At 39.1% G+C, this 25,022-nt stretch overlaps 1 protein-coding gene across 1 annotated transcript in view; it reads right to left on the reverse strand.

Annotated features, from left to right (window-relative positions):
• LOC126375193 (lachesin-like) overlaps positions 1-23,905 on the reverse strand; it is a 79,677-nt gene extending 55,772 nt beyond the window's left edge. Inside the window, exon 1 of the mRNA XM_050022069.1 lies at positions 23,498-23,905. Within this exon, the coding sequence (XP_049878026.1) occupies positions 23,498-23,651 (154 nt within the window). The 5' untranslated portion in view covers positions 23,652-23,905. The remainder of the gene's footprint in view (positions 1-23,497) is intronic.
• Positions 23,906-25,022: the final 1,117 nt, after the last annotated feature.

Here is a 25,022-nt window from a genome sequence, read left to right on the forward strand (position 1 = left end):
AAATGCCTAAATTGAGGTCGACATTACTAGTGCCCTCTTTCCAAAGATGATACGGAATGTGTTTAAGACACTCAGTATCATTGGACACCCAGGATCGCATCTCGAAGCCACACTGAGCATGAACATGAAGGTTGTCAGCTGCGAGACGTGCAGCGTCTTCTGGACTAGCTCTTTGATCTTGCCTACTAACTTTTTCATCGAGTTTAATACCAATAGAGTCCAGCCGATAATACTCTTTAATAAGACTCTCCAGTTCAATGTCTGCAGAGCTGGCAGTACTAAGACAATTAATAGAATTTCCATAGAAAGAACTTCGAGGAAGGTTACCAAATAAAACCCAGCCAAGGACGGTGCGAATAGCTGCCGGCTGCGGCGCGGTGCCTACTCTATTCTCCCTAGATAGCAATAGATGCCAATCGGAAGTACCTATTAATACTTTAGGCGTAGCCATGTCAAACACTAACTCGGTAGCGATGTCTGAAAGGTGCGGAAAGCGAGTATCCTTCACCGTGACCTCTTGCGATCTAAGTCTTAAATGAGGAATAGCGCGAGCTTTGCGGACGGTGTAACTTTCATTACAATATCTACCGCGTATTTCGAAATCTACAAACTTAACAGGGATATTATCGCTCGTTCCTGTTATAGTTTCAATACACATATTTTCTTCAGTTCCAGAAACACCTAGCATATTAGCTAACTCCGCATCGAGAAGGGTAACTGTGGACCCGTCGTCCAAAAGAGCAAATGTCTCTACCTCGCCCTTAGGGCCAGAAAGTATCACGGGCAATACTTTCAAAAGCACAGAAAAATCATTGCCGGACGCGCATGAATACGAAGTAGTGGTGGTATTATTTTCTGAGTGTGATAGAACCTCATTAGTATGCATAAAACCTTGTTTACTATTTCCCGGTTTGATTTCTTTTTTAGTGCTGTCACTAATGACATGAGTTGTCGTTGGTATGGGAAAGTCACTACTCGCGACCCAGTCAGCAGTGTGACTGCTCCTGGCGCTCATCACCTCCTCCGCCTCAAGCGCCGCGACTGTCGCCTCATAGGAGGCTTCCACGGCCTCGCGTTCGGCTGCAGCGACTGCGGCTGCGGCGGCTGCTTCATTCTTAGCGATGTCCGCGAGCCGTTGCTTGCGAACTGCTTCAGCAGCTTTGACGCGAGCGGCCGTTGAGGCGCTCGACGCGGACGAGTTCGAGTGTGTTTTACTCGCTTTGCTACCCCCCAACACTTTACTGGTTTGCGATCTCGTCATCATTTTCGTAAGAAATTTACGATATGAAAAAAATTTGGAATTTTGAAAAGAAACTGGTTTATAATTAAATTGACTCGAAGGACCACGATATTAGCGAACGAAACACGATATTAGCGAGCGAAATGAAAGATGACCAACTCAGTATTAACGTATAATAAAGAGTAAAAGATCACAAAATTATAATAATGTAAAAAACCTAACTTACACCCCCGTTGCTAAGCGCCATACAATCAACAATACCTAGGCAACGGGGATTGCCAGATCTGACGCCAACAGCCCAGATTGATGACATATACTTATTTATGGAATCGCAAGTAACCCTAGCTTGGATAAAAATAGAAGTTACTTAAATTTTGAAAAAAAAATGTTCCTTATACTTAATAAGAACATCAAGCCAAAAAAACATTTCACGTTAGCTCAGAATCGTAAAGAAAAATGCAAAATGCGTTTGCTAGAAGTTTTCAATTTGGACATGTCGCAGAAGTCAACGAATGAATTTCAATTTCATAAGGTGGGCTGGGCATCGCGTTTGTCGTCAGACACAAAACCTTACTGGTTTGTGGCATTGTTTAAAAGAGTGTGCTGTTGCACAATTTTCTCCACAATCATTTTACCTTTCTTGGAGATAAATGGCAAATATATACTGGGTGTTGAGCATGTCATACGTATCTGTCTATAACGCACGTAAGTACGTTAAAATATATTTATATTTTTTCCAAGCTACGTTCCCCAAAAAAGTATAGATGGCGCGGTACAGATTACCTATTTTCTCATTATTCTTAGGCTGAATACAGAGATTGCAATAACTTTATGTAAGTAACACCTTTTGTATACTTGATTTGATATATTTGATTTGATTTACTCGGGTACATAATTATTCAAAAATGTAATACTTATATAAATATAATTGTTGTTTGATATTGGATCAGTTATGGAGTAGGATTATGTTGCTACCTATATTGCTTCTCTTTATTTTGATCGCAATAATAACGGGTGGAAGATGTGTTGTCTCTGGGTGTAATAACAAGAGTCATTATTTATATCCAAAAACAAAGATAAAAGATGCATAATATTGTTATCAGTTATCCATAAAATTAGAAGGTTATATAACATGAAGGCAAGTCTGTACAGCGCCATCCATATTTTTTTGGGGTACGTACCCTGGAAAGTCTCTTATTATTTTATGAAAGGTTAACATATAAGTACAAGTTAGTACATGAATGGCAGAGTACGTATTATAGCCCCCCCTCCCACCCCTGGCTCGCGAGAGCAACAAAACCATGACGCAGCCGCAGCCACACGGCGTGTAATTGCCGACACCCGCCATTAATCTCCGCAACACTCGATGAAATGCAAGTCATTCCACGAACACATATGCATTCTGCTCCGGTCGAAAGTGAAACGTGCAGCTATGGCCGATGCGTTGATCAAACGCCATTATGCCTATGGCGCTTGTGCTTGAGATGAACGAAGTACCTAACTCAAATTTGACATGACTCGAGGAAATATACAGTCTAAGTATATGTGTATGGAAGAAATCGCTTTAAGCGCCATTTGCCACGTACTAGTTAAGAGTTTTTTTGTAATTATTTATTTTGGTGCAATAAAGTATATTTGTATTTGTAAGACAAGACCAACAGGTAAACCATCTTATCCTAACTGGTGGATCCTTTCATAAAGCCTGATCAAATTCAAACTATCTACATCTAAATAGGAAATTAATAAATTGCCATCAACTCAACGAAGAAAGTACCCACACTACTGCTTAGACAAAATTGGTACTTACCTATTGAATTGAGATAACAAGAGATGGTGCATTGATTGATCCCTCAATTCAATACTAGTTTACCTTGCTAAAACATACATAAACTCACGCCTATTTCCCACCGGGGTAAGCAGAGACTATAGAATTCCATTTGCTTCGATCCTGACACACTTCTCTTGCTTCCTCCACATTCATCAATCGCTTCATACACGCACGCCGGTTCAGAGTAGATCGTATTGAACCTTTTCTAAGCTAAAAATAGATCGATAAATAAAAACTTATTTATCAATGAGGGACTTACTAGGCTACGTTCCTTAAAAACAATATAGATGGCGCTGTAAAGATTCCTTCGTTTAACCTTCTAATTCTATGGATAACAGACATATTACGTATGTATGTTTTATCTTGTTTTCGGGTATCATTGATCACCCTTTTTATTACACTCAGGCACAATTACATCTTTCACCCATTATTATTCTGATCAAAATAGGTAGCAGGAAACAATATAGGAAACAACATAGGTAGCAACATAATTCTATACATAATGTGATACAAATATCAAGTAACAATTATTATTATATATACTTCTGAATAATTATGTAGCCGAGTAATGAGGAAATAGGTAATTGTAATTACCACGTTAAAGCTGTACAACGCTATATATATTGTTTTTGGTGAGCGTAGCCCGAAAACTTCCTCATTAACGATTTAATGTGATCCAAATGTCATGCAACAATTATTTTTATATAATTATGTTTCTGCCAATGTAAATTCAATAATTATATACCCGATTAATAAGAAAGTAGGTAATTATCACTTTGAATCTCGACACAGCCATTTACACTATTTTTGGGGAACAGAACCTAGAAAATCCCTCGCTCAGGTGAAGATTAGGTTGATATGTTTGTGTACTTCTTTCTGATTCGATTCTTACATCGATGAATCCAAATCCAACGTCACGTTTCTTGGCAAATAGGAACTGACTAGTTTTGAAACCGAATTAGAAATGTTTTTCCCGGAATCGTGATTTTGTGAGCACATGAATAGACGTACATTTGAAAGATTTAAAATATTCATTAGAAAGTAACTCAATAGATCAATTAATTTAGACCGATTAAGTACTTGAATGGAGTTAAGGAAATGCTGAGTTAAGTCATAGATAAGTACAATCCTTTCATATATTGTTTTACTTGAAATAAGACTACGATTGCCTCGAGCTGTACTGGCTCTACTGGACTCACTAAACCATACTCCTAGTCACACAGCCACTGAAACTCAATTCGGTCAAGAATCAAAGGTGTCGCTGAGTAAACACATATGACAGGTGCCGAAGGGAGCGGCGAGGTGGGCCGAGGTGGGCCGAGAGCAGAGCAGGCGGCGGCGCACATTCTCCGGGCATTCGAGACAAATTGGATTTGTGCGAACGCCGGCGACGACCAGTTTGCGCTGCTAACTAGCTGCGACGTGAATGCTGCCTCCCTTCTCTCCACATTATATCTGCCCGATGATCCAGAATTCGTTTTAGCTTCCAATATAAGATGAAATACCTAAGAAGTCAGACAATCCGAAGATATTTTGGCTTTCATCGTACCGATTCGCAAACACGATCCATTTCTACATTGCTAAATGTGCCTTAAAATCCAATAATAAGGCATTGTTTTCAATCAAGATGGGGGACCGAGGCAACAGCGTCTAATAGCGAGCGAGAGAAAACACATTTGTCTTGTCCCGCCCGTTAGCGTATATTACCCGCGCCGAGACATCCCCCGCTGCGTGCGACTTTACTTGCTCTAAACACGACGAGATTTTTCATCGTTACACTTATATTGGCCATACTACTTAAATACAAATAATTCCACCAACTTTTTAAACACACAAATATTATATTTCAACCCCATATACTAAACTAGTAATCCTTATTTTACTCGCAGCACATACAGTGCACTACAAAATATTACTAACTATAATTCTCTTTATAACAAGGAACCAGCTTTCTCGTAAGTAGCTTCAAACAAGAACAAATTTCACTACAGCAAGACGCAGCATGTTGCGTCGTGGCTTATTAAAAGTTTATTTTTCAAATAAAGAAGACACTTAGGAGAAGTTAACTTTATGACAACAAACAACCCGTCTGAAGAGGTCTCCGATAATGAGTGGGGGAGCGCGGGCGGAGTCACTTCACGTGCACAGATTTGTAGTTTACAGAAGTATAAAACACGAGCTCTGAAATAATATTCAAGTCCAAGTACGACTGCTTAATTTTGTTCAGTCATGATAAAAATAAAATACGAATGAGAAAAAAGTACAACAAACAAAAACGTATTTTACATAGTAATTGTTTCATTTTGTACCAAAAGAAGTAAACTTATTGGGAAAATGGTACGTTCATACACGATATATCCTGGCATAAATACACGAATATTATCAAAGTGCTCTTACTCTGGCGAAGTTCCCCTACTTAGCGTGTCGTCGTAGCGAGCGATGTTGTCGTAGCGGCTACAACGTCGTCTACGGGCTACGACCGCTACGGTTACAAAGCCAGCGGTATTCAATTAACATGACGCCCACTATACTTTCAAATACTTACTTCAAAACTTCTTCGTGAAATACATTTAATTATAGTTTCGGTAGTTAAGTGTTCCTTAACTATATATTTTTTCTATCATAAAAAGTAAGTGACACCCAACTCAACGCGTAAAATACTGAGGGCAATGGATCGGATTACTTCCGCGCGAACAACAAAAGGTAACCCGGTGTGCGGTGGTTACAACAGTGTAGTTATGACAAAGTAGGCAGCGCGTGGCGCCGGCGCGTCTCCTCACTTGGCCCCCTCTAAATCTCATAGCAACACGGTGTCATAATGCAAGCAAGACACAAACATGTCTACGTGCGCCAAGCTTGTTAAGTGGTTTGGAAGAAAAACATCACAAAAACTTTTTTTATTGCCGTATGCCATTTAAGCCATATTCCTTTTGTAGGTATTTTTCCACTACACGCCTCGGAAGTTGCCCCAACTATGTAGAAAGTAATCTCTTAATTTTTGAAGTTCAGATTTTAAATTGTAAAGTGGTAAAAAGCGTCCGGTATCACCCCTCGAGAAGTTGGCAAAACAACCCTCGTCCCCCGGTTTTTTGTGGCGGACCTCGTAATAATAATAACCTTTGTAATTCTTCAAGTGAAACTTGACGAAGTTTATAAGAGTAGCTCAAAGCGAGTTCACCGCCAGCTCTTCATATATTATGAAACGATCCGGCTTCTGTGGGTGCTCTACTGTTACAATAATCATGCAATTTTATTTGAAAATTTAAGTTGCTTTAAATTATTTATATATATATCATAGTATAATTAGCTATACTCTATAATATGCATTCAAGTAGAGTAACAAAATATGCAATAAATCACCTCGCCAATTTATTTACAACCTCTACACAAATATTAAGAGGACCCGTGATGAAACGTTAGCTTCCCTCCTTATTTTTATACTCATGAAAATCAAACGAAAGCTTTCAAGACCCAAATAAACTTGTGGGTATGTAACAGTGAAGCGGCGGCGGCGGCGTTTTGTCGTATAACAGCGATATAAAATTTTACGGTTGTCAAATAGTCGTAAAAGGATCGACGGATAATAAAACACGAATTTCAAAATCCCCAGTCCTTTAGCTAACCCGGATGTACGTGTACATACCTACTACAAAAAATTATGATGTAGGTAGGTACCTAGTGTAAAAAATTAGCTGAGCCAGAAGCACATCTCTAAATAAAACTTTGTACTTAATATAATCTTCAAAATGTATCCATTGTTTAGATAGGGTGGTTTAAACCACCCTAACTTTAACGGTCGAAAAGCAGCTAAATTATTTTGAATTTCGTCTGATAGTAATGTGGTGAGAAGTTGTCGGAAGTGAGTGCGCTGACGGGTGCATCTTGGAAAACATTTGAGGTTGAGGCAGTCGGCGGCACAAAGCGCCGGAGACGTGCGTCCGCCGCGCAGACCGGCAGCGGAGTCCCGCGCCGCGCCCCCGGCGACCCCTGCCCTCGCCCTCACAACAACGAATATTTTTTGTGGGGACATCATAATAATAGCTCTGTATTACTTCAGGAGAAATTCCAAGAAGTTTATAACTCGAGATGAGTTTCGTGTTCCTTGTCATAAATAATAAAGCGGTCGTCGACTACAACATTGTGCAGATTTTAAGTGAAGTAAAAATTTGAAGAACACTTTTTCATTTTCAACCTCGGAGTCAAATGGTACTCCAGGATTTGTTTCTTGAAATTTGAAATCTTCGTTCCAAACGTACAATGAAAATTCATAATTACTTAACATTTAAAAAAAATAGTATACTAAAGCAGTAATATTTATATTAACAAGTACTTACTTATGGTGTCGATAAGTTAAGCACAGTTTTTTAAATTACCACTAACTGTCAATCACATTTCGTTTAACAGAAATCTTCAATACATAATATAAGTACCTACTTTTATATTCGTGAAGTGTCCTACTTAATGTACTGAGTAATACCATTCCAAACTCTAATCGACGAGATGAAAGCCTGTGCGGTCGACAGGCAAACAAGCTAAAACTTACTTTTACCTACTTAAGATAAATAATAAATATACGTTCTATAATGTCACATATTGTGAAAGGGTGACTCGTCAGTTCGGTGCCGAGCTTAGAAGACTCACATTCCTTTCACGAGACATGATAAATTACTAGCGAGTCAAAATAAAATCTCCCTTTATTTTTCAATGTCTCTGAAGCAAAACAACGATAGATATCAATCTGATATCATAAATTTCGCTTAACGTTCAAACTAGCTGCTCGATAGAGGCGCTGTTCTCTCAGTGCTGTCTACAGGTTCTACTTAAGTTAATGGATAAGTTGCAAAGGCACGGAGTTTACTTTGTGTTTTCAGGTAGACGGACTTGATCGAAAAGTTTCCTTCGTTAATTTGAACAAGTCAGAGCTTCACAAAACTGTCAGGATAGTTTAGAGAACAACGCTCTCAGATTGTAGAGTTTATAATTACCACGTTCAGTTTTATTAGCTAGATTGTGCTTTGTACACTACTAACGATTGTTTTTCTGCTCGCTCGCTTCTATAACGTCATTTTCTGACGCCGGTTTACGTCAACTATGACTGACTACAACTTCGCACGCAGTATTCTAATTTCATACTGTCATATAGATTTTCAACGACACAACAAATTACGACAGAATTACAACTTATTTTCAAAAAAGCAACTTGGCCTAACTTCCCCCGTCCGAAGAATTATGAAGATTAGCATAACAAAGTAAGCTGAAACTGTGTTCAAGGAATGCGTCGCCTTTTGCAACTTTGAGAATCTTGTACCCTCATTTACAATTTTTTAAAGCAGTGGGTGTGATTATTTTGACTTGTGTTTCGTTTGTAAGTTTCAGAAAAGAGAATACGATAGTTTACCACGGCAGTAACGAGTTCGCGTCGAGTGTGCGACTCGGCCTCGGCCAGTCTCTCTATCAATTACGCTAATGGAATTTATTTCATTTGGAACCTATGGTCGTCTGCGAGCGCTCGACGGCGGCGGCGTGCACGCTGCGCTCCGAGTGCACTTACTCCGGCTGCCACCGGCCCAGTGCCCACTATTTTCCCATCGGTCACAATTTCCTTCACAGTTTGTTTTATTGTACAGACAGCTAGAATTCTCAACAAATAAAAAGTACTTACTGGACAGAAAATACTTTTGTACATTTTAACTATAGGTAAGTACGCATAATAAATTTAGCACATTAACAACTGAAATTCGTAACTTTAGTCGCATCCACGACGACTGCAAGTTCCCGTGTTAAAAGTTAAAAACTGGCCCTTATAAGCCTCGTACGTGTTCTTTGTCTCGAGTTTGTGCTCACCTCTAAGGAAGTTCCCCCTCGCTACTAATATTAGTCAATTAGGTATTCAGGGAGCGCGCGAGCCCGCGCTGCGTCTGCCGACTACGGCCGCTCGCCCAGCCTGCCGCCCCGTTGCCGGCGCCATCTACATCGACATATTGCTTTACGCTCCAGCCTAACTCTAAACTGAACACTACGGCTGATTGACAAATAAAACTGTATATAACTTAAACCTACGTACAATTTGTAAAATAATACTATCAATACAGACTCTAACAATACCCAAATCAATCGACGTTAATCTCCGAAAAGTTAAAAATGAATTTACAAACTAGAATTCATATTTCGTCTTATCATATCCCAGCATTTTTTAGAACACTCTTGGGTGCTACGAGTTTTATCGCGGGAAATCTCTCTCCTTTCTGCATAATTCATCGCTATGAAGTTGAAACCGAAGTCGTAAAAGAAATCGCTCTATGATTCCATGTCTTTGGCGGGAAACTTTCTACTTGTCTTTCTTTTGAATCGATGGTCGCTGCGAGGCGTTATATTATCCAGGATTGCACTTTTCAAAACCGATCTTGAGTGGTCTTTGAGTGTTCCTTTTAATTTGGAAAAGTGCGGTTCCTACTTTCTTTCACCCGCGTTCGCCGATATTAAAATTTTCTTTCATATAACGTATAATTTTACGTGAAGTACTTACTTTTTCTTCTTTTCTAATTAATTTGCTTTCATACTGATTATTTTTAAAGTAAAAATAGACAAGTAATCGAGAGTGTAGGACGTAGTGGTTTATACTTACGCCGTCGTCCAGATCCGAGACTTGTGCTTATTTTACTTTTTGCATTTGTGGCCGTCTAACTCCCGGCAACATCGGAAGCTTCTTTCCAAGAAATGCTTTAAAGTAAATTCCAAAAATTTCCCCTCAACGTTGTGATTCACAGAAACAAACTTATATTAAAGTAATTTAAATAGCGTCTTTGTTATTCTTTGGTTGAAGTTAGAAGTTATGCATTTCTTCGTTTGGACAAAAATATATCAATTTATCCGGTTTCAGTTTAGTTAATTTCGTTAAAGAATTAACGTGCAATTTTAGATAAACTATCTTCCTTACCATATGGTAACATTATTGACAAACGCGCATGTGCGCGTGTTATGTTGAAATCTATTATTCTTATCCTGACTCCATACTTAGACGTTGTTAAGTCATTAGTAGAACATTATTATTCAATTTGTTTATTTGCTACAAAAACTATAATCAATATTATATATTTGTTACCTTAGTGAAGGAATCAAAATACTATTTACGATACGAATTACGATCATGTGACGGTAGCGATACGGTCAAGCCACATATTTCGCCTAATGTGTAGCTTGTGAACTTAGGGTTTGTTCAATGGGACTGCAGAGTTAGAAGCATGGCGATCGATATGACCTCGTCTTGGCTATATTTACATGAAGATGTTTTTGGTGGGATTTCACTTCTTTTTGTCAGATGCTTGTAGGTCAGCGCCGCGCGCAGCGCGAACCTTATCAAGTGTTTTGACCAGTAGACGAAGCATATGCTATCTACGCAGGCAGCTAAACCTCTTACGGTCTTACGCACTAATTAATATCATAATACTTGAAGAATGGAAGAAGCAGGAACAACATATGAACACACGATGGCGGTGTGGCCCTATCTCTACCTCTAGTGAAACTATTTCATAATCTGTATATGGATTCTCAGTAAGAAATTACCCTATACCCTAAATGTTAGGAGCGAGTGGTTAGCAGGCAAATGTTCGACTGCGTATCCTCTAAACTTCTAAGGCGTAACAGGCCATTTCGCTCAACTGTGCACCCTCTTAACGTCCTGGACGTCTAAAACTGCAATTTAACAAAAGAAGGTTCGGCTTCACACAGCGACATCTAGTAGCAAAGCGCAGTCAAGTCAACCAAGCTACAGCAACATACAACTCGACCGCATTAATAAATTTGTCTCTGTTTGGGGGTGAAAGTTTCAAGTTTTAGAATTTTTTGTTGTTTGTGTACTAGCTTATGTTCCAAATTTCAGCTTTCTAAGACATCTGGAAGTACCTTATAATTTTGATAATCGTTAGTGAATCAGTGAGTGAGTGTCAAAATCATAATATATATCAATAAAATGTCTGTTTACTGGTCAGCAAAAATTTAATATCGATCGCCATCGACTCGCAAAGAAGAGAAGAGAATAAAATTTAAAGTACGCTACGCTTACTTTATATGTTTAATAAGTCCACTGCACATCCTGAGAATTTGGTTTATCTGGTGTAATCCAAAACTGAATTATGAGGGTTCAAAAAATCGACGAAATGTTTCGAGAAAACGTAAGTAGCTAGTGCCCTACCCTGACGCTTCGCTTTGCTCGTCTCGGCGGAGGCACTCCCGTGCCCCCAGATATTTTCCTGGTAGAAGCTTGGAAAGTAAGCAAATTAAAGGTTCTCGTTCTAAACAATATTTTCGTGTCATAAAGTCGCCTGCAGCCAGGGATAATTTGAAATTATAATTTGATTAGCTTTCTCTTGTGTACTGCCGGAGGAGGACTCCAAGTAATTATTATTTACTACCCAGACTCGACACAAAGGAGCAAATTCTGTCACTTTATCCAACCATTTTTTTTCCAAATTATAATTTGATTATCTCAAGCTAAATTTATGGTAACGAATAAAGCATTCATCCATTGAAACAAGCTGCTGCCAATATTAAATTCTTAAATCTCGGGAAGAAGGTACAATATTAAATTAGTCCTGTTTACGGCGTAACCCAGATTACATAACTTTCATCGTTATGTAGGTATGTAACGGTTCTTAATTTCGCAAAATGATAACGTATCCTAGTTTTTTTTCTGAACACACATAATATCACCTACTAGTCATCGCATACAGCTCAACATTTTTATCAATTCATTTGCAACGTAGACAATCACAAACATTTTACAAATAACGACCATTTACATTCAACAAAGCCGATTTCTTGATTTAATGTGAGGATGGTATTATAATATAAATAAAGCCAATCTCCCCACAAAATGGACCGTGTGCCTGCCTAATCCTGTAATAAATCATCATTTTGAGCGAATAATCATCATAAACCGTACGTAGCGGGACGGGCGCGGGCGGAGAGTGCGCGGGCGCGGCGCGACGATCGGCGATCGCTCCCATACATCATGTTGCGATTACATGTATCAAATAAACATTACGGACTCGCCTTCTCATATTATACAGGGGCGCGTGTGGTCGCCTCAATAACGATATCGGCGGTTTTTTCGACCGCAAAACTGATTTATGATTAGATTCACCCATGCCTTATTACAATGTAGTTTCTGAGCACACCACGTCTAATAAATGAAAAGCTCCTTATCCTCCCTAGCTATATAATAAAAACACAATCATCAGCATTTGAGCGTGTTTGACAATAAGGTAATTTTACTAAAGACAAATTCAAATTCGAACGTAATTAATACCAAATACCTATTGATACCAAAAATCATAATAAAAAACATGAGGCATGTGCGGGGCCTTTAGTAATTCAATATACTTAGTAGAAAAATACGGACGTCAATATACTTAATAGAAACATACCAAATTCAATAAGCTCCCGATGTAACTAAATATTAATGAATAATTTACAGTTAGATCACTGCGATATCATAATCTCCCTAGCGTTATCCCGCTTTCACGGGGTCCGTTTACCTAACCTGAAGACTTGACAGGGTTAGGTTTCCTCACGATATTTTCCTTCACCGCTGAGAACGTGAAAATGATCCAAACATGAATTCGAATAACTTTTTCGAAAATAGGTTTAAGCCCGTGTTTGGATTCAAACCTGCGACCTTACAGTGCAAGTCAAGCGTTCTTCCAACTGGGCCACCACGGCTGCAAATCACACTATATAATATGGTGATGGATTACTTTACCTAATTAAAAACAATTGAAAACTATTTCTATCAGTAAGTATCTACAAATTAAATGTGTTTCATAATAATGCGCGTATTTTATATTTTGGTTATGTCCGTGACTCACGCAGCGTATTTGATAATTTTACAGTGCTTACATATTTTCAACCTTACAGTCTTCTTCTGTCGTGTGGGTTGTGAAGTAGAGTACCAACCTCATCAACCCTGGTATCAGGGGTACTATTGAGCCGCCAAAGGCCCCTGACGTGGCGCATGTAACAACTACTTAACGTACGTACAGTATGAGCGGTTCTTATCAGCGTTGCCGTGTTCGGCCATTGTGGTCCAATTGGTGATAACGCTCTTTCCTCGTTCCTCGTGCCGATTTTATACCTACAATGGTTATACCTACCATTCTGCCAGATATCAATATAGTTATACTTTAGTTTAATAGTTCTAAAACTAGCTGTTTATTTCTGCCACGTATCGTAAGTGAACAACGGCACTATTTGTCTTTGATAGTATAATAGTTACATTATGTCACACCCCGGACACTTCATACAAAAACCTCGTTTTACACAAACACTACACATTGACGTTAGCATACACACGCATATCTGTGTGTGACATAAGACGCCCATACGATTCAGCACTAAAGTAAGACCTGGGGGTAAAGTGAATCAAGCTCCGCCACTGGCGGAGAGCGGAGAGTTGCCGTTCTATACGTAATTAGTATTCCTTATTCTATGACAGTGTTATAAAAACGTAACGAATAATAAATACATTGCATAACAATTCCATAGCTCGAGATAAAATAAAAAATATTACCTGGGTCAAGTCATTGTATCATTCGGATCACCGCAAAAGTATCCTGGAAATTCACCTATCTATGCGGTTCATGTCTCAGAAAAAAGCAAAAGAGAAAAGAAGAACGACGAGAGAGGGAAGGGGGGTGTATCTCTCTCTGTCATTCCCAATCCTAAAATTTTATTGAGAATTTTACATGCATGTATACAAGTCAGAGAAGCCAGTAGATCGTAATTTAAAATCACCTCACCTCAGTTCCGATCTGCATTGGCAAAAATATTTATTTAGAACGGTGGAACCTAAGTTCATGGAACTGAAACGAATAAGTACTTAACAATCTTCTTCTTCTCTCGTGTGGGTTGTGAGGTGGAAAACTAACTTCATCAACCCTGGTGTCAGGATTAACTGAGCCGCCACATGCCCCTGACATGGCTCATGTAACGACTACATACTTACATCAGTAAGTTGTAACCGGGACCAACGGCTTAACGTGCCTTCCGAAGCACGGATCGTCTTACTTTCGGACAATTAGGTGATCAGCCTGTAATGTCCTAACCAAACTAGGGATCACAAAGTAATTTTTGTGATATACCACCACCGGGATTCGAACCCGGGGCCTCCGGATGAACATAACGCTCAACCACTGCACTATGGAGGCCGTTCAACTTAACAATAATATCTCAAGAATCAGCCTCGAAATAGCCAGCGGCGATTCTGAAAGATTTAGCGACAATAGTGATTGGAATGGAGAAGTAATCCAGAGGTGGCTATGATATGAATTTTAAATTCACGTGGGGTGCCATCGGCTGCGCCCGGGGCTCGGCAGACAAACGACATCAGCCGCCGATTAAAAATTCGACAGGGGAAAGACCATTGTTATCAGTAGGGAAGAGAATGCAATATAGGCAATGTACGACGTTCAATGCGAGAATTGTTAAAAAAAAAAGAAAAATAATAAAACCTTTCATAGGTTTGTTTTATAGATAATATAACTCAGTGAAAGAATAAACGCGTTACGTGATACAGGTAATGTGTAATTTAGTCGGTAAGTTGTTGTCTTTAGTGTGAACAGTTTTTAGACTTTTTTGCATTTTATTACTAAGTATTTTGTAGATTGCCACTACTAGATCGGAATGTGAAGTTTTGTTTTTGACGTGACTTATTGTAGATTTTCCGCAGATGGCATTAACTACTTGGCCGGACAAATGGGGAGCGCTGAGAGCTCTCACCCGGTACAAAATTTAAGACAACAGGCCTGAGGGTGCCCAGTTGGGCGCGAACCTCGGCTCAGGGCGCCGTCAGAAAGGAAGAATATTTAAAAGAATTATACAACCCTAGCGGGTCGATAGCGCTAAGCGCTGAATGAGGGAAATCGTTAACCACGCCGGCGGGGTCGGTATCGGGGTTCTGAAGTGTTTGGTATCGCGTGCTAATTGGCCGCCTCTATGGCTAGGGTATGTGAAGGAGGGACATAGCTCTACATTTAAAATGATAAGTAGCCTACTTTAACGCGTTTACGTGTTACCATATCTAACATTATTATTAAAATAATTTATTGTCGTCACCTTATACTAAAACCAAGTAAGCGCTAATCTGATGTGATTTACTTCAATAAAACCTCGGTTGCGTTCAATTAATTTCAATCCGAGTAAAAATTGACACCACAATTATTTACCTGGATTGAATCTAGTTTGTCCATTGCGAGGATTTGTTAACACAAATCACATCCGTATGCGATTTACACTAACGCGACGTTATTAATATTACTAAGAACTTTTGTTGACTTGTTTCTGTGGTATATTTAGAAGGGACTAAAGTACAAATAAATCAGCAGAGGTTGTACCTGGAGCGATTCCAGGCCAGAAACGGCAGAGTATATGAGACCACACCACGCCTGCTGTATTTCTGTTTGAACGGGTGCATGCAAAACCAAACATTACCTCCAAAAATCCCCGCATCTATGTGCACTGAGCTTCACAACAACGCTTACTTTCATCTTTATGCGTTTAAACACAAAACAAAATACATGTTCCGTTAAATATATTTGTATTTTTTACAACGCTTTAGCAACTTAACAAAGTAATGCTTGCAAAATTTATAGAAATAACGATCGATTCTGTACACACGAACTAATTTAAAATTGTATAAAGACGACAGTAAGGGTGCACCCCTAATGTTGGCAAATTAAAAGGCGCGGTGCCCTTGGGACTCCTATTATGGTGGGTAAAGATTTAGCCGAGGGCCCTCTGTTCTCCTCAGTGGGTACAATCGATCGTTAATTACGTTCAGTCACATTTACACGCCACATGTTACTACTGTTCGTATACAGTGACTAATCGAAGTCTCCCTAGTTTACACATACAAAACTACATAAGTACGGACGGAATAAGGAAAATAGACTTCGTTGTTGATGATAGCATAAATTATTATTTTCAATGAAACCTTTAAATCAATTATTCCATTTTTGATTTAGTTAAACGAATAAATTCACATACTTACAAATAATCAAATAAAATATACATGTAAAAATCCCTAAACATAATATGGTAGCGCTAACTAGTCTACACGGAAGCGCCCTACTTATGCCGCATACATCACAAAGTCAGCAACGTGGTAGATGTCAATTTGTTTCAGCTCATCGCATTACTCATACAAGACACTAGCCACGAATATCTTGTACCACTCGTATGCGTAGAAACACACGGCGATAGAGGCATCCGCACTCATCACACGCTCGTGCAGATAAGCATCTGCTGAGTGGTCCCCTCCTATCCCCATCGACGCTCTCTGCTATTAATTTCGTCACAACGCAGGCTTGGACGTAATGTGATTGTATTTGCAAGTAAAATGTATACGATAATTTCATACAGCATCCAATTATATTTTTGGGGAGAACTCTTCGTGCGCATAGCCCTGTGTTGCTCTGACAAGGCTTGTGTCGAGATTATCTTTGCGTTATGCTTGCATAATGTTCTTGAATCGTACGATTAACCGGCTGTAATGATGATTTGTCAGCTTTATAGACGATAATCTGTTGCAGATTATACTTATTATTGTATTCGTATTTTTAATCTGAATTATAGATTCTTTCTAGCCTAAAATATTAACTTTATTAAACACCTATTAAGTAAAATACCGAAAATCTAGATACAAATATAAGAATATTTAGACGCTGATTTATCCACATAGATTGTAAATACGTATACGAAAGACTTTCAAAGTAGCTGGAAGAGGGAATTCGACAAAATAAGTTTAGCTTCACCTTGACTTGCCAATAACGACGCCCGTCCCTAAAAATGCAAAGTGAGGGGAGACGTTAATAAAAATTCCACGCTGAAACAACAAATTAAACGAAGCCGAGCCACTCGAAAAGCCATAAGTACTCATCTCAATTGCCACCGATAAGAAATCCAAGCCTTGGCAATGTATTCCAGGCACGTTTCGGCTCACGGTTTTTTCTCGCTATGCTACTGTGGCGTTTAAAACGAATTGACTCTTAAATTCTTCAGAATGAAATGTTGTTGGAGTTTTATTAAATCGAGTGTAACCATTCCTGACATTACGCAAATGGCGGGTCTTCCCCTACATCTGTCGCAGGGATGCACCCCCTTAATAAGTGTTAACGCTCGCCGGCTGCGATGAACACTCCGACGGGCTCAAGCTAAATCTCTACAAATTCTTGATACAAATTAATGCCGCGGGAGACTCCGCGCGTCTCTTGTAATTTCGTTTAGTAACGCCGTGCCCGCCGCGCACCGCCCGCCCTCGCAGTCAAAACATTACTACTCGAGAATATAGGTCTCCCGACTCCACGTGACTAAATTACCGTACCTACTGTTTACAATACTGTAGACGTAAGCACCTGTAATACAAAAGTACGAAACAAAACTTTTTTGTAGAAATTGAAACGGTGCACATCCAAATATTTTCATTTTACGCGTTTAACAAAATAGTGCACAACTATACCTCTATAATCAGAGCAACAAACACAGTAGGAAAAACTCCCTCACATAAAGAATTTTCATTTTTTCACGTGACTTATTTTGCCTCAACTACATAGTTGCATGCGTTGTATCACTACAAAACATGACCAAAATTCAATCAATAAATTAGATGTACACGACATGATATATCGTCCGACATTACCAAATGAAACTGTGACTATAACTTACCACCGTGCACGAGTAATAGCATCATACAAATTGCAATTCATTTCTATTTTTCAGACCATTAACTCTGGACAATAACATGGCAATGGAACGGCAAGAGTAAAATAAACGCCGGGCGAAATAGTTCGGAACTGGTATCATCGTTGCAAATGTAAATGAACAATTAAAGCGCTCGCCGTGACCAGGGACAATGATGATAATTATTTTAGTTGGCTGTCGGCGCGGTGTCAGAGCAGCCCGCGCCCGCGCCGCCGCCGCCGCGCTCCACTCCGCTGGAATGCTCCTCGGACCCCATTTTCGCCATTAAACAGCGACACTTCTGCTGTTCGTAAATTATTATCAGCCAGCGCTTTCATTACTCGGCTCTCTAACAAAGGAACTGTGACTGTACGAACCGATTCAACTTTAGAAACTTCGATTCTAGTGCGCCACCACCCATTGTTCCGGCCAGAAATCACGGCTCATATTAGGCCCGAGGTGAAATTGTGATTAATTCGTTACAGTGTTCCCGGATATCGGCTTCCATCGCGGAACTTTGGTGAAAGGACAATCTTGAGAATAATAATTGCATTGCACTGGCGCAGTTTCAGGCAGGTACTGCAGCGCATGCAGCTACTTGGAATTCAATAATACCTACTTATATAGTGAGAAAATAACCCAGACAGCAGGGTTGGTGAGGATGGTCTTCGACCTAGTGAGGTCCTAGTGAGTGTGGGTGTAGTGTAGTGGTTCCCTTGAGTAAATAATGCGAATGATAAAAGCATTAGTGAGCAATTAACAAACATCAATATCAGTTAGCTACTTAATTAGTAAACAATTCATATCGCAGGGCCCGTACAGTACCAAGCATCTCGCTGCAATCCGAATTATCCAATTTATTTTTACAATGTAATGCGAGAGCTCACGATTGCCATCACGTGACATGTTCTCACATTGCCGGCAAAAGCAAATGAGTCGTTAATTAAATTTCATTGATTCAAAGCTCATTTGTGAAGTGCGTCGAATGCCAACATATCAGTGGCGCTGGAGTTGCGAGGGAATGAAAATGGTCCGCTCCGAAGTGGAATGCTTTCGACTCGCGTAATTCAGTTAAACGCGTAATTTATGACTGGCCAAATTACTGGCATCACTACGTCTGGCTATCTCATACCCTCAGCGTTTATGCATAACTAATAAATACCAGTATCCTGCATTGTGATACACATAATATTCAAAACAATGTAGGTACTTATCTAAGTGCCAGAATGAATAAAGTTAAGACCCATCTCACCGTGCCCAATAATAGTGTCTACTATCCAGAAAGTATTGTTACGGGTTCTATTCGTGTGTTTTCAGATGACATACATTGAGATTCAGAAAGCATCATTTATGGCCTCTGGCGGTTCAATAGTAATCCTGACACTAAGGTTGTTGAGATTGGTCATTGATCTCACAACCCATATGTACTTAATGTGTTTAAATAACGCGAACCAAATGTCCAATCCAATACATCATCATCTTAGCGTCAGCGCTGAACCTAACCTCAAAATTTGGCACGACCGTTAGGAAACCAATACAAAGTGGGAATCAAATTGAAGAATAAGCGTGACGGACAAGGCGGCTCCAGTTGAAGTTCATTATGACTTCTACACATTGTGCACACTCTACACGCGTATAGACATAAAGAAAGAAAAAAACACTGCCGAGACTACTTTACACTTATATAATATTACACTTATATAAGATGATGGTCCATCTTGATATTACTATTGTGTGATTAATGGCAGCAGGCTCAGGAAAATTATGAGTAAATTGTATTTCCTTATATAAGTAATATAGTAATATAGTAAGTATAAAAATCTACTTTTATGTAAAAGAAAAAATGACATTATTATATTTTCTCTCTCTCATTATTCAACAAGAATGACTCTTGGTCATTCTTATCGGTGGAGTACTCGCCATTCGTCTCTTCTTTTCGCCAAATCCTTCACCATTCGACCTCCGCCTTTTCTTCTTTTAATTTCTTCTTTTCTTAATTTAATTTGTTAAAAATATTTTCTCCGACGCTGAAAAAAATCGCTGACGAGGAGTGAGTCTATATACTTTACACCTCTGCCCACCCCTTCCGGGACATAGGCGCGATGCTATGTTAATTTATTTACAAAAAATATTTTTATTTACTATAAAATAATAGAACACTAACTGACTACCCACGCAAATTCCAACTGGGTTCTCAGACTTCATCAACCGACCAAGGTATAGGAACTATAGAACATATATTTTGCCATTATATTATTATTATTTATTTTTCGCATGATTTTCTTAATAAATAAGTAAATAAATTAAAAATTGGTAAATCCCTAAAGATAAGTTCCCCTTTTGTTACATCTCTTCTTTGTTATATTTTTTGTACATTTGGCTAAATCTTACTAATGTAAAATACAATTTGATGTAATTATATTTACTTACATAAACTCTCTTTTAATCACACAATTATCATCCTCCCTCCGCATCACATGTTTATAACTTAAATGAACACTTCCCTCATTTTTCTTTTCATTGCCTTCAAACTTCCTCTTATACAAGAATACTCATTTCCTATGATGTTCATTCTTATCCACTCGTCTCAGTTGCATACAATCAACTTTATCCATCAAAATCTGATCCAAGCATCACGACTCGCCTTATTAGAATATAATATCAACTTGGATGTTCGAAGAAGAAGAAGAAAGAAGATTTTTGTGTTAGCTTAGCTTATAATTTAATTAGGTTTTCGATAATTTTACACGAATTAATCAAATCTATACCTAGTGCCACGGTTTAGCGGCTATGCCAACGTCATTGCAACATAACTGAAGAGAATACTTATCAAAATCGCAGAACATAATATGTACAGTCATGAGTAATATAATGTACCCACTTTAGGACTCTGTCGCACTAACATATTTGACATTTAGTGAGACTTACAGTGTCGGACGACGCCCAGTGGGTAGGCCCGCTACAAGGTGGACCGACGATCTGGTGAAGGTCGCGGGAAGCCGCTGGATGCGGGCAGCGCAAGACCGATCGTCGTGGAGATCCTTGGGGGAGGCCTATGCAGCAGTGGGCGTTGTACGGCTGATGATGATGAGACTTACAGTGCAATTTGTCAAAAAAGTTAATGTGTGTTAATGTACTTATTCCGTTTTTGATTTGCTGATCTGAAAGACAACGGTATTGTTGACTCTGCACCCTGCCTCTATCTTCACTTACAAATATGATATCGGCGGCGAACAACTATGCAGCACGGTGTCTCCTTAAAAACATAAACAAAAGGTGCATTTTTTCTTTGCTTTATCCCACGCACTTGATACTCCACTAAAAATATGATAGAATACAACTTCTATGTTAGAATAAAAGCAACGAGAAACCTGCTTATCATCACGAGAATGACGTATAAGTCGACGATTGCATTCTCTCTAACATCTTCAACTACTTGATATATTTAACCCTTTCACGGACATCATGATCATGGGTCATTGATGGTTCATAATAGGTAATATGACACCTTGGAATCAGAACGTCATTAGACGTTCTGTCCTTGAAAGTGTTAACATAAGTACTTATAACTGCAAAATATCTTCCGTTCTCTAGATCTTTGCCAATCCCTGTAGGAACTCCGAGCGAGAATTGTGTCTGTAACATATTTTTCCATCTTTCAACTCCAATTTTCATCTTTTTATCCACAACATTGTTACTATAATTAAAACACATAATAACGGGTTCTTACCGCGTTCCGCGGGGAGTCTCATATCCCCATTTAAACGCGGTAAGAACCCGTTATTATGTGTTTTAATTATGATAATAACCGCGTAAACTTAAAACAACATTGTTACTCCATAAGTTTACACATTATCCATAATGAGCCGAGTCGAACCTATAATCTGCAGTAGTTTTGGGCGTTCAAGACGACCTAAAGTGTTACTACTTATGTTTTTTTTTTTATTTACTTAATTAAATATTGAGTATACAGTTTTGACGCATAGCATCGCTAAACCAGGAATGGTTTGTCTCGATGTTATCAACTTAATATAGATATATATGAATTTTGAATTTGAATTTGAATTTGAACCTTCAAAACGAAAAATCTCACTGAAATGTGGGTACTTAGTTCACCTTGCGATAGATGGAACTCTGACTACCTCAGTTAGGAATATAATTTTTGATTTATGAGGGGGTCAAAAGTGGCTCCAAAATTTAAATGGTTCGTGTAATATTACACACGGTGCGGCACGCCAGTTCTGTTTCTTTAACTTGGCTTGACACGCTACCGCGTGTCTAGATATCCATGAGCGTATGTAATGTTACATTATAAAATCACTGACTCAAAATCCTAAACAACATTTTTATTTAAGTAAGTAAATATCGTATTTATAACGTTTGAAGTTACAAAATCAAATACTTACTTCTTCTTCTTTTGTGTGGGTTGTGAGGTGGATTACCAACCCCATTAACCCTAGTGTCAGGGTTACTATTGTGCCGCCAAAGGCCCCTGACATGGCTCATGTAACGACTACTTACTAACATCTGTAAGTAGTAACTGGGACCAACAGCTTAACGTGCCTTCCGAAGTACGGATCATCATACTTTCTGACAATCAGGTGATCAGCCTGTAATGTCCTAACCAAACTAGGGATCACAAAGTAATTTTTGTGATATGCCCCCACCGGGATTTGAACCCGGGACCTCCGGGTCGTGAGCCCAACACTCAAACCACTGGACCACAGAGGCCGTTAAAAATACTTACTGAAAACATTTAAAAGCAAATGCTCTAATGTTTAAGTTTTACTATTCTAGGAAAGCGTAGTAACGTACGTAATTTTGTAATTAAATACCAAAATATACGACCTAGAACACGCACTACCGTTTATGCTTTTCTACGTAATTTTTACAGTTTTCAACAATTTTACGCATGTTACGAAAAATAGTCTACGATTATGCTACACTGCCAAAAAGTATAACATATTATCAAAATTTTCCTATGGTCCAGACTCTGAGGAAAACTAAAACCAACAGTCTGTGAATTTTACGGAAAAAAATCTATAACTTCGTGCCTCCGCCCATATTTTTTCGTCAATACAACGCCAACGCGATAAGGTTTCTCTGATTACGCACATAAGTAAGTAGGTGTTGTTCTATTTCGTCACCGCCCACCGCCGTCTTAAATAAAATAATGGAATGATAATTCTGCGGTCGAGCCCCGCACCACCAGATGTGGAATGTTTTAATTAAAATCTGTCTCTAGTTTAATTACTCGACACTTACATTCAGTGTTCAACCCAATTCTCTTCAGCGGAATACAATGGGCATGAAATAACTTGAAATTTAAAGCAAACTCCATGTCTATTTGGAAGTTTATCAATTACAGAAAATCTTAATGTTTTTGTCATGTATATTTTCAGTGAAGGAAGACTTGATGAGAGTGCTCAGCAGTGGGATATATACAGGCAGTTAATGTTATGTTGTTTTTGTATATTTTCAGTTTTAATTTACGTTAAGTGTAAAAAATAGTACATACATATTAAATGCATATAAAAGTTATTCATAATAATTTCCTTCTTCAACTTATGAGTCATGAAGATTGTCTGTTAATAACTGTAAGCATTTCATATGTCATAATATCATTCGGATTTACAGTACTATAAAAAAGTTTATTTGTAGATTCTTTTAGTATTTTACAGGGACATGGATCTTACCTGAATTAGTGAGTGTATTGTCTCCATGTCCAGTGGAGGTGTCGACGTCGGCGTGCGCGTCAGCGGCGGCAGCGAGCAACGCGCATGCCCACGCGCAGCCCGCCACCAAGAGGGTGCGCACGCCGCTAATGTGACTGCTGTCGCGGCGACCCATCACATCACCCACTGTCAATGTCTGTTAAAAACTTTTACACATACTAACATGTACTCTAAAGTAAATTCTTAAGTTTTTAAAAGTTATAGTTCCTTTGAATGTTTGTAATTATACCTTATCCAAAATTTGAGCAGTTCAAAATTAACTTTTTGAAAGTTTAAGAAAGTTCGTATGTTAAAGTGACCGTGTACAAGTTTGTGTCGCGGTCGCGTAGTGGTGCTTGATCGGCGTGATGCGGCGAGGAGCGTGCGAGGTCGCGGAGGCACTGGCGGCTGGAGCGGCGGCCGAGCCCGCGCCCGGCGGCCGCGGAGTCGCCGTGTCTCACTCCGCACGGGAGGGCCACTGCGCGCGCACTCTCCTCGCCAACCAATCGCGCCCTGGGGGAGGGCCCGCGCGTAAGACGCACGGAAGTATATGCGAAGGCCTATGTACAGACGATAGCGGACAGGTGGTTTCGCGCCCGTAATTAGCCTCTGATAACTTATTGCTACGTAAATATGCTTAAACGCTGGACGATTAAGATAACGCCCAAATCTTGGTGGGCGCTTATTGACCCGTCTTTTATAAGCAAAAAATATTTTTCTTGATCTTTCTTGAAATTTCTGATTTACATATAGAAAATTGGATATTTTTTAATCCAAAAACCAATAAATGACAATTTACGTAGCTATTTAAAAATATATTTTTATTTAAGATTTTTTAACTTTTTGTAGCTTTGAACCTACTTGGCCCGGAAAAAAGTATAATTTAATATTTTTTTCTGTATTTCGAGGTTAAAATTAATAATTTAAATAGACTCATCATCATCATCATCAGCCCATTAACGTCCCCACTGCTGGGGCACGGGCCTTCCCTATGGATGGATAGGGAGATCGGGCCTTAAACCATCACGCGGGCCCAGTGTGGATTGATGGTTTAAATTATTATTAAATAGACTCAATTAAATGTATTTACTTACATATTCAGGTGGTTATTTATGTGGACCACTGACGACACGATTGGAATATTTGATTGTATTTAACAATAGTGGCAATAGTCATTTCTTAATAAATAAACAAACTCACGAATATATTTTCGATTGGGTTAGTCAGAGATACATCTATCGCAAGATGAATAGATCACCTACGGCTTCATCTAAGCTTTCTATTAGACCAACGTGATAGGTGGTGAGCCATATCGCCGTCTAGAATGTTCGAGCCAACCGTGTTAGTGCAAAAATTCACGCGAGTCTGATACCGGAGATCGTTCCGGCGCTCCCCGTTTGTGAAACAAGCCCGTGACACACAGGAAAACAGTTTTTTTTTTTTGCCGTGTCTTATTGTATATTTGCCGCAAATGGCATTAACTACTTGGCCGGACAAATGGGGAGCG

The sequence above is a fragment of the Pectinophora gossypiella genome, chromosome 2 (genome assembly GCF_024362695.1).
Source record: "Pectinophora gossypiella chromosome 2, ilPecGoss1.1, whole genome shotgun sequence".
NCBI classification, from domain to species: domain Eukaryota; kingdom Metazoa; phylum Arthropoda; class Insecta; order Lepidoptera; family Gelechiidae; genus Pectinophora; species Pectinophora gossypiella.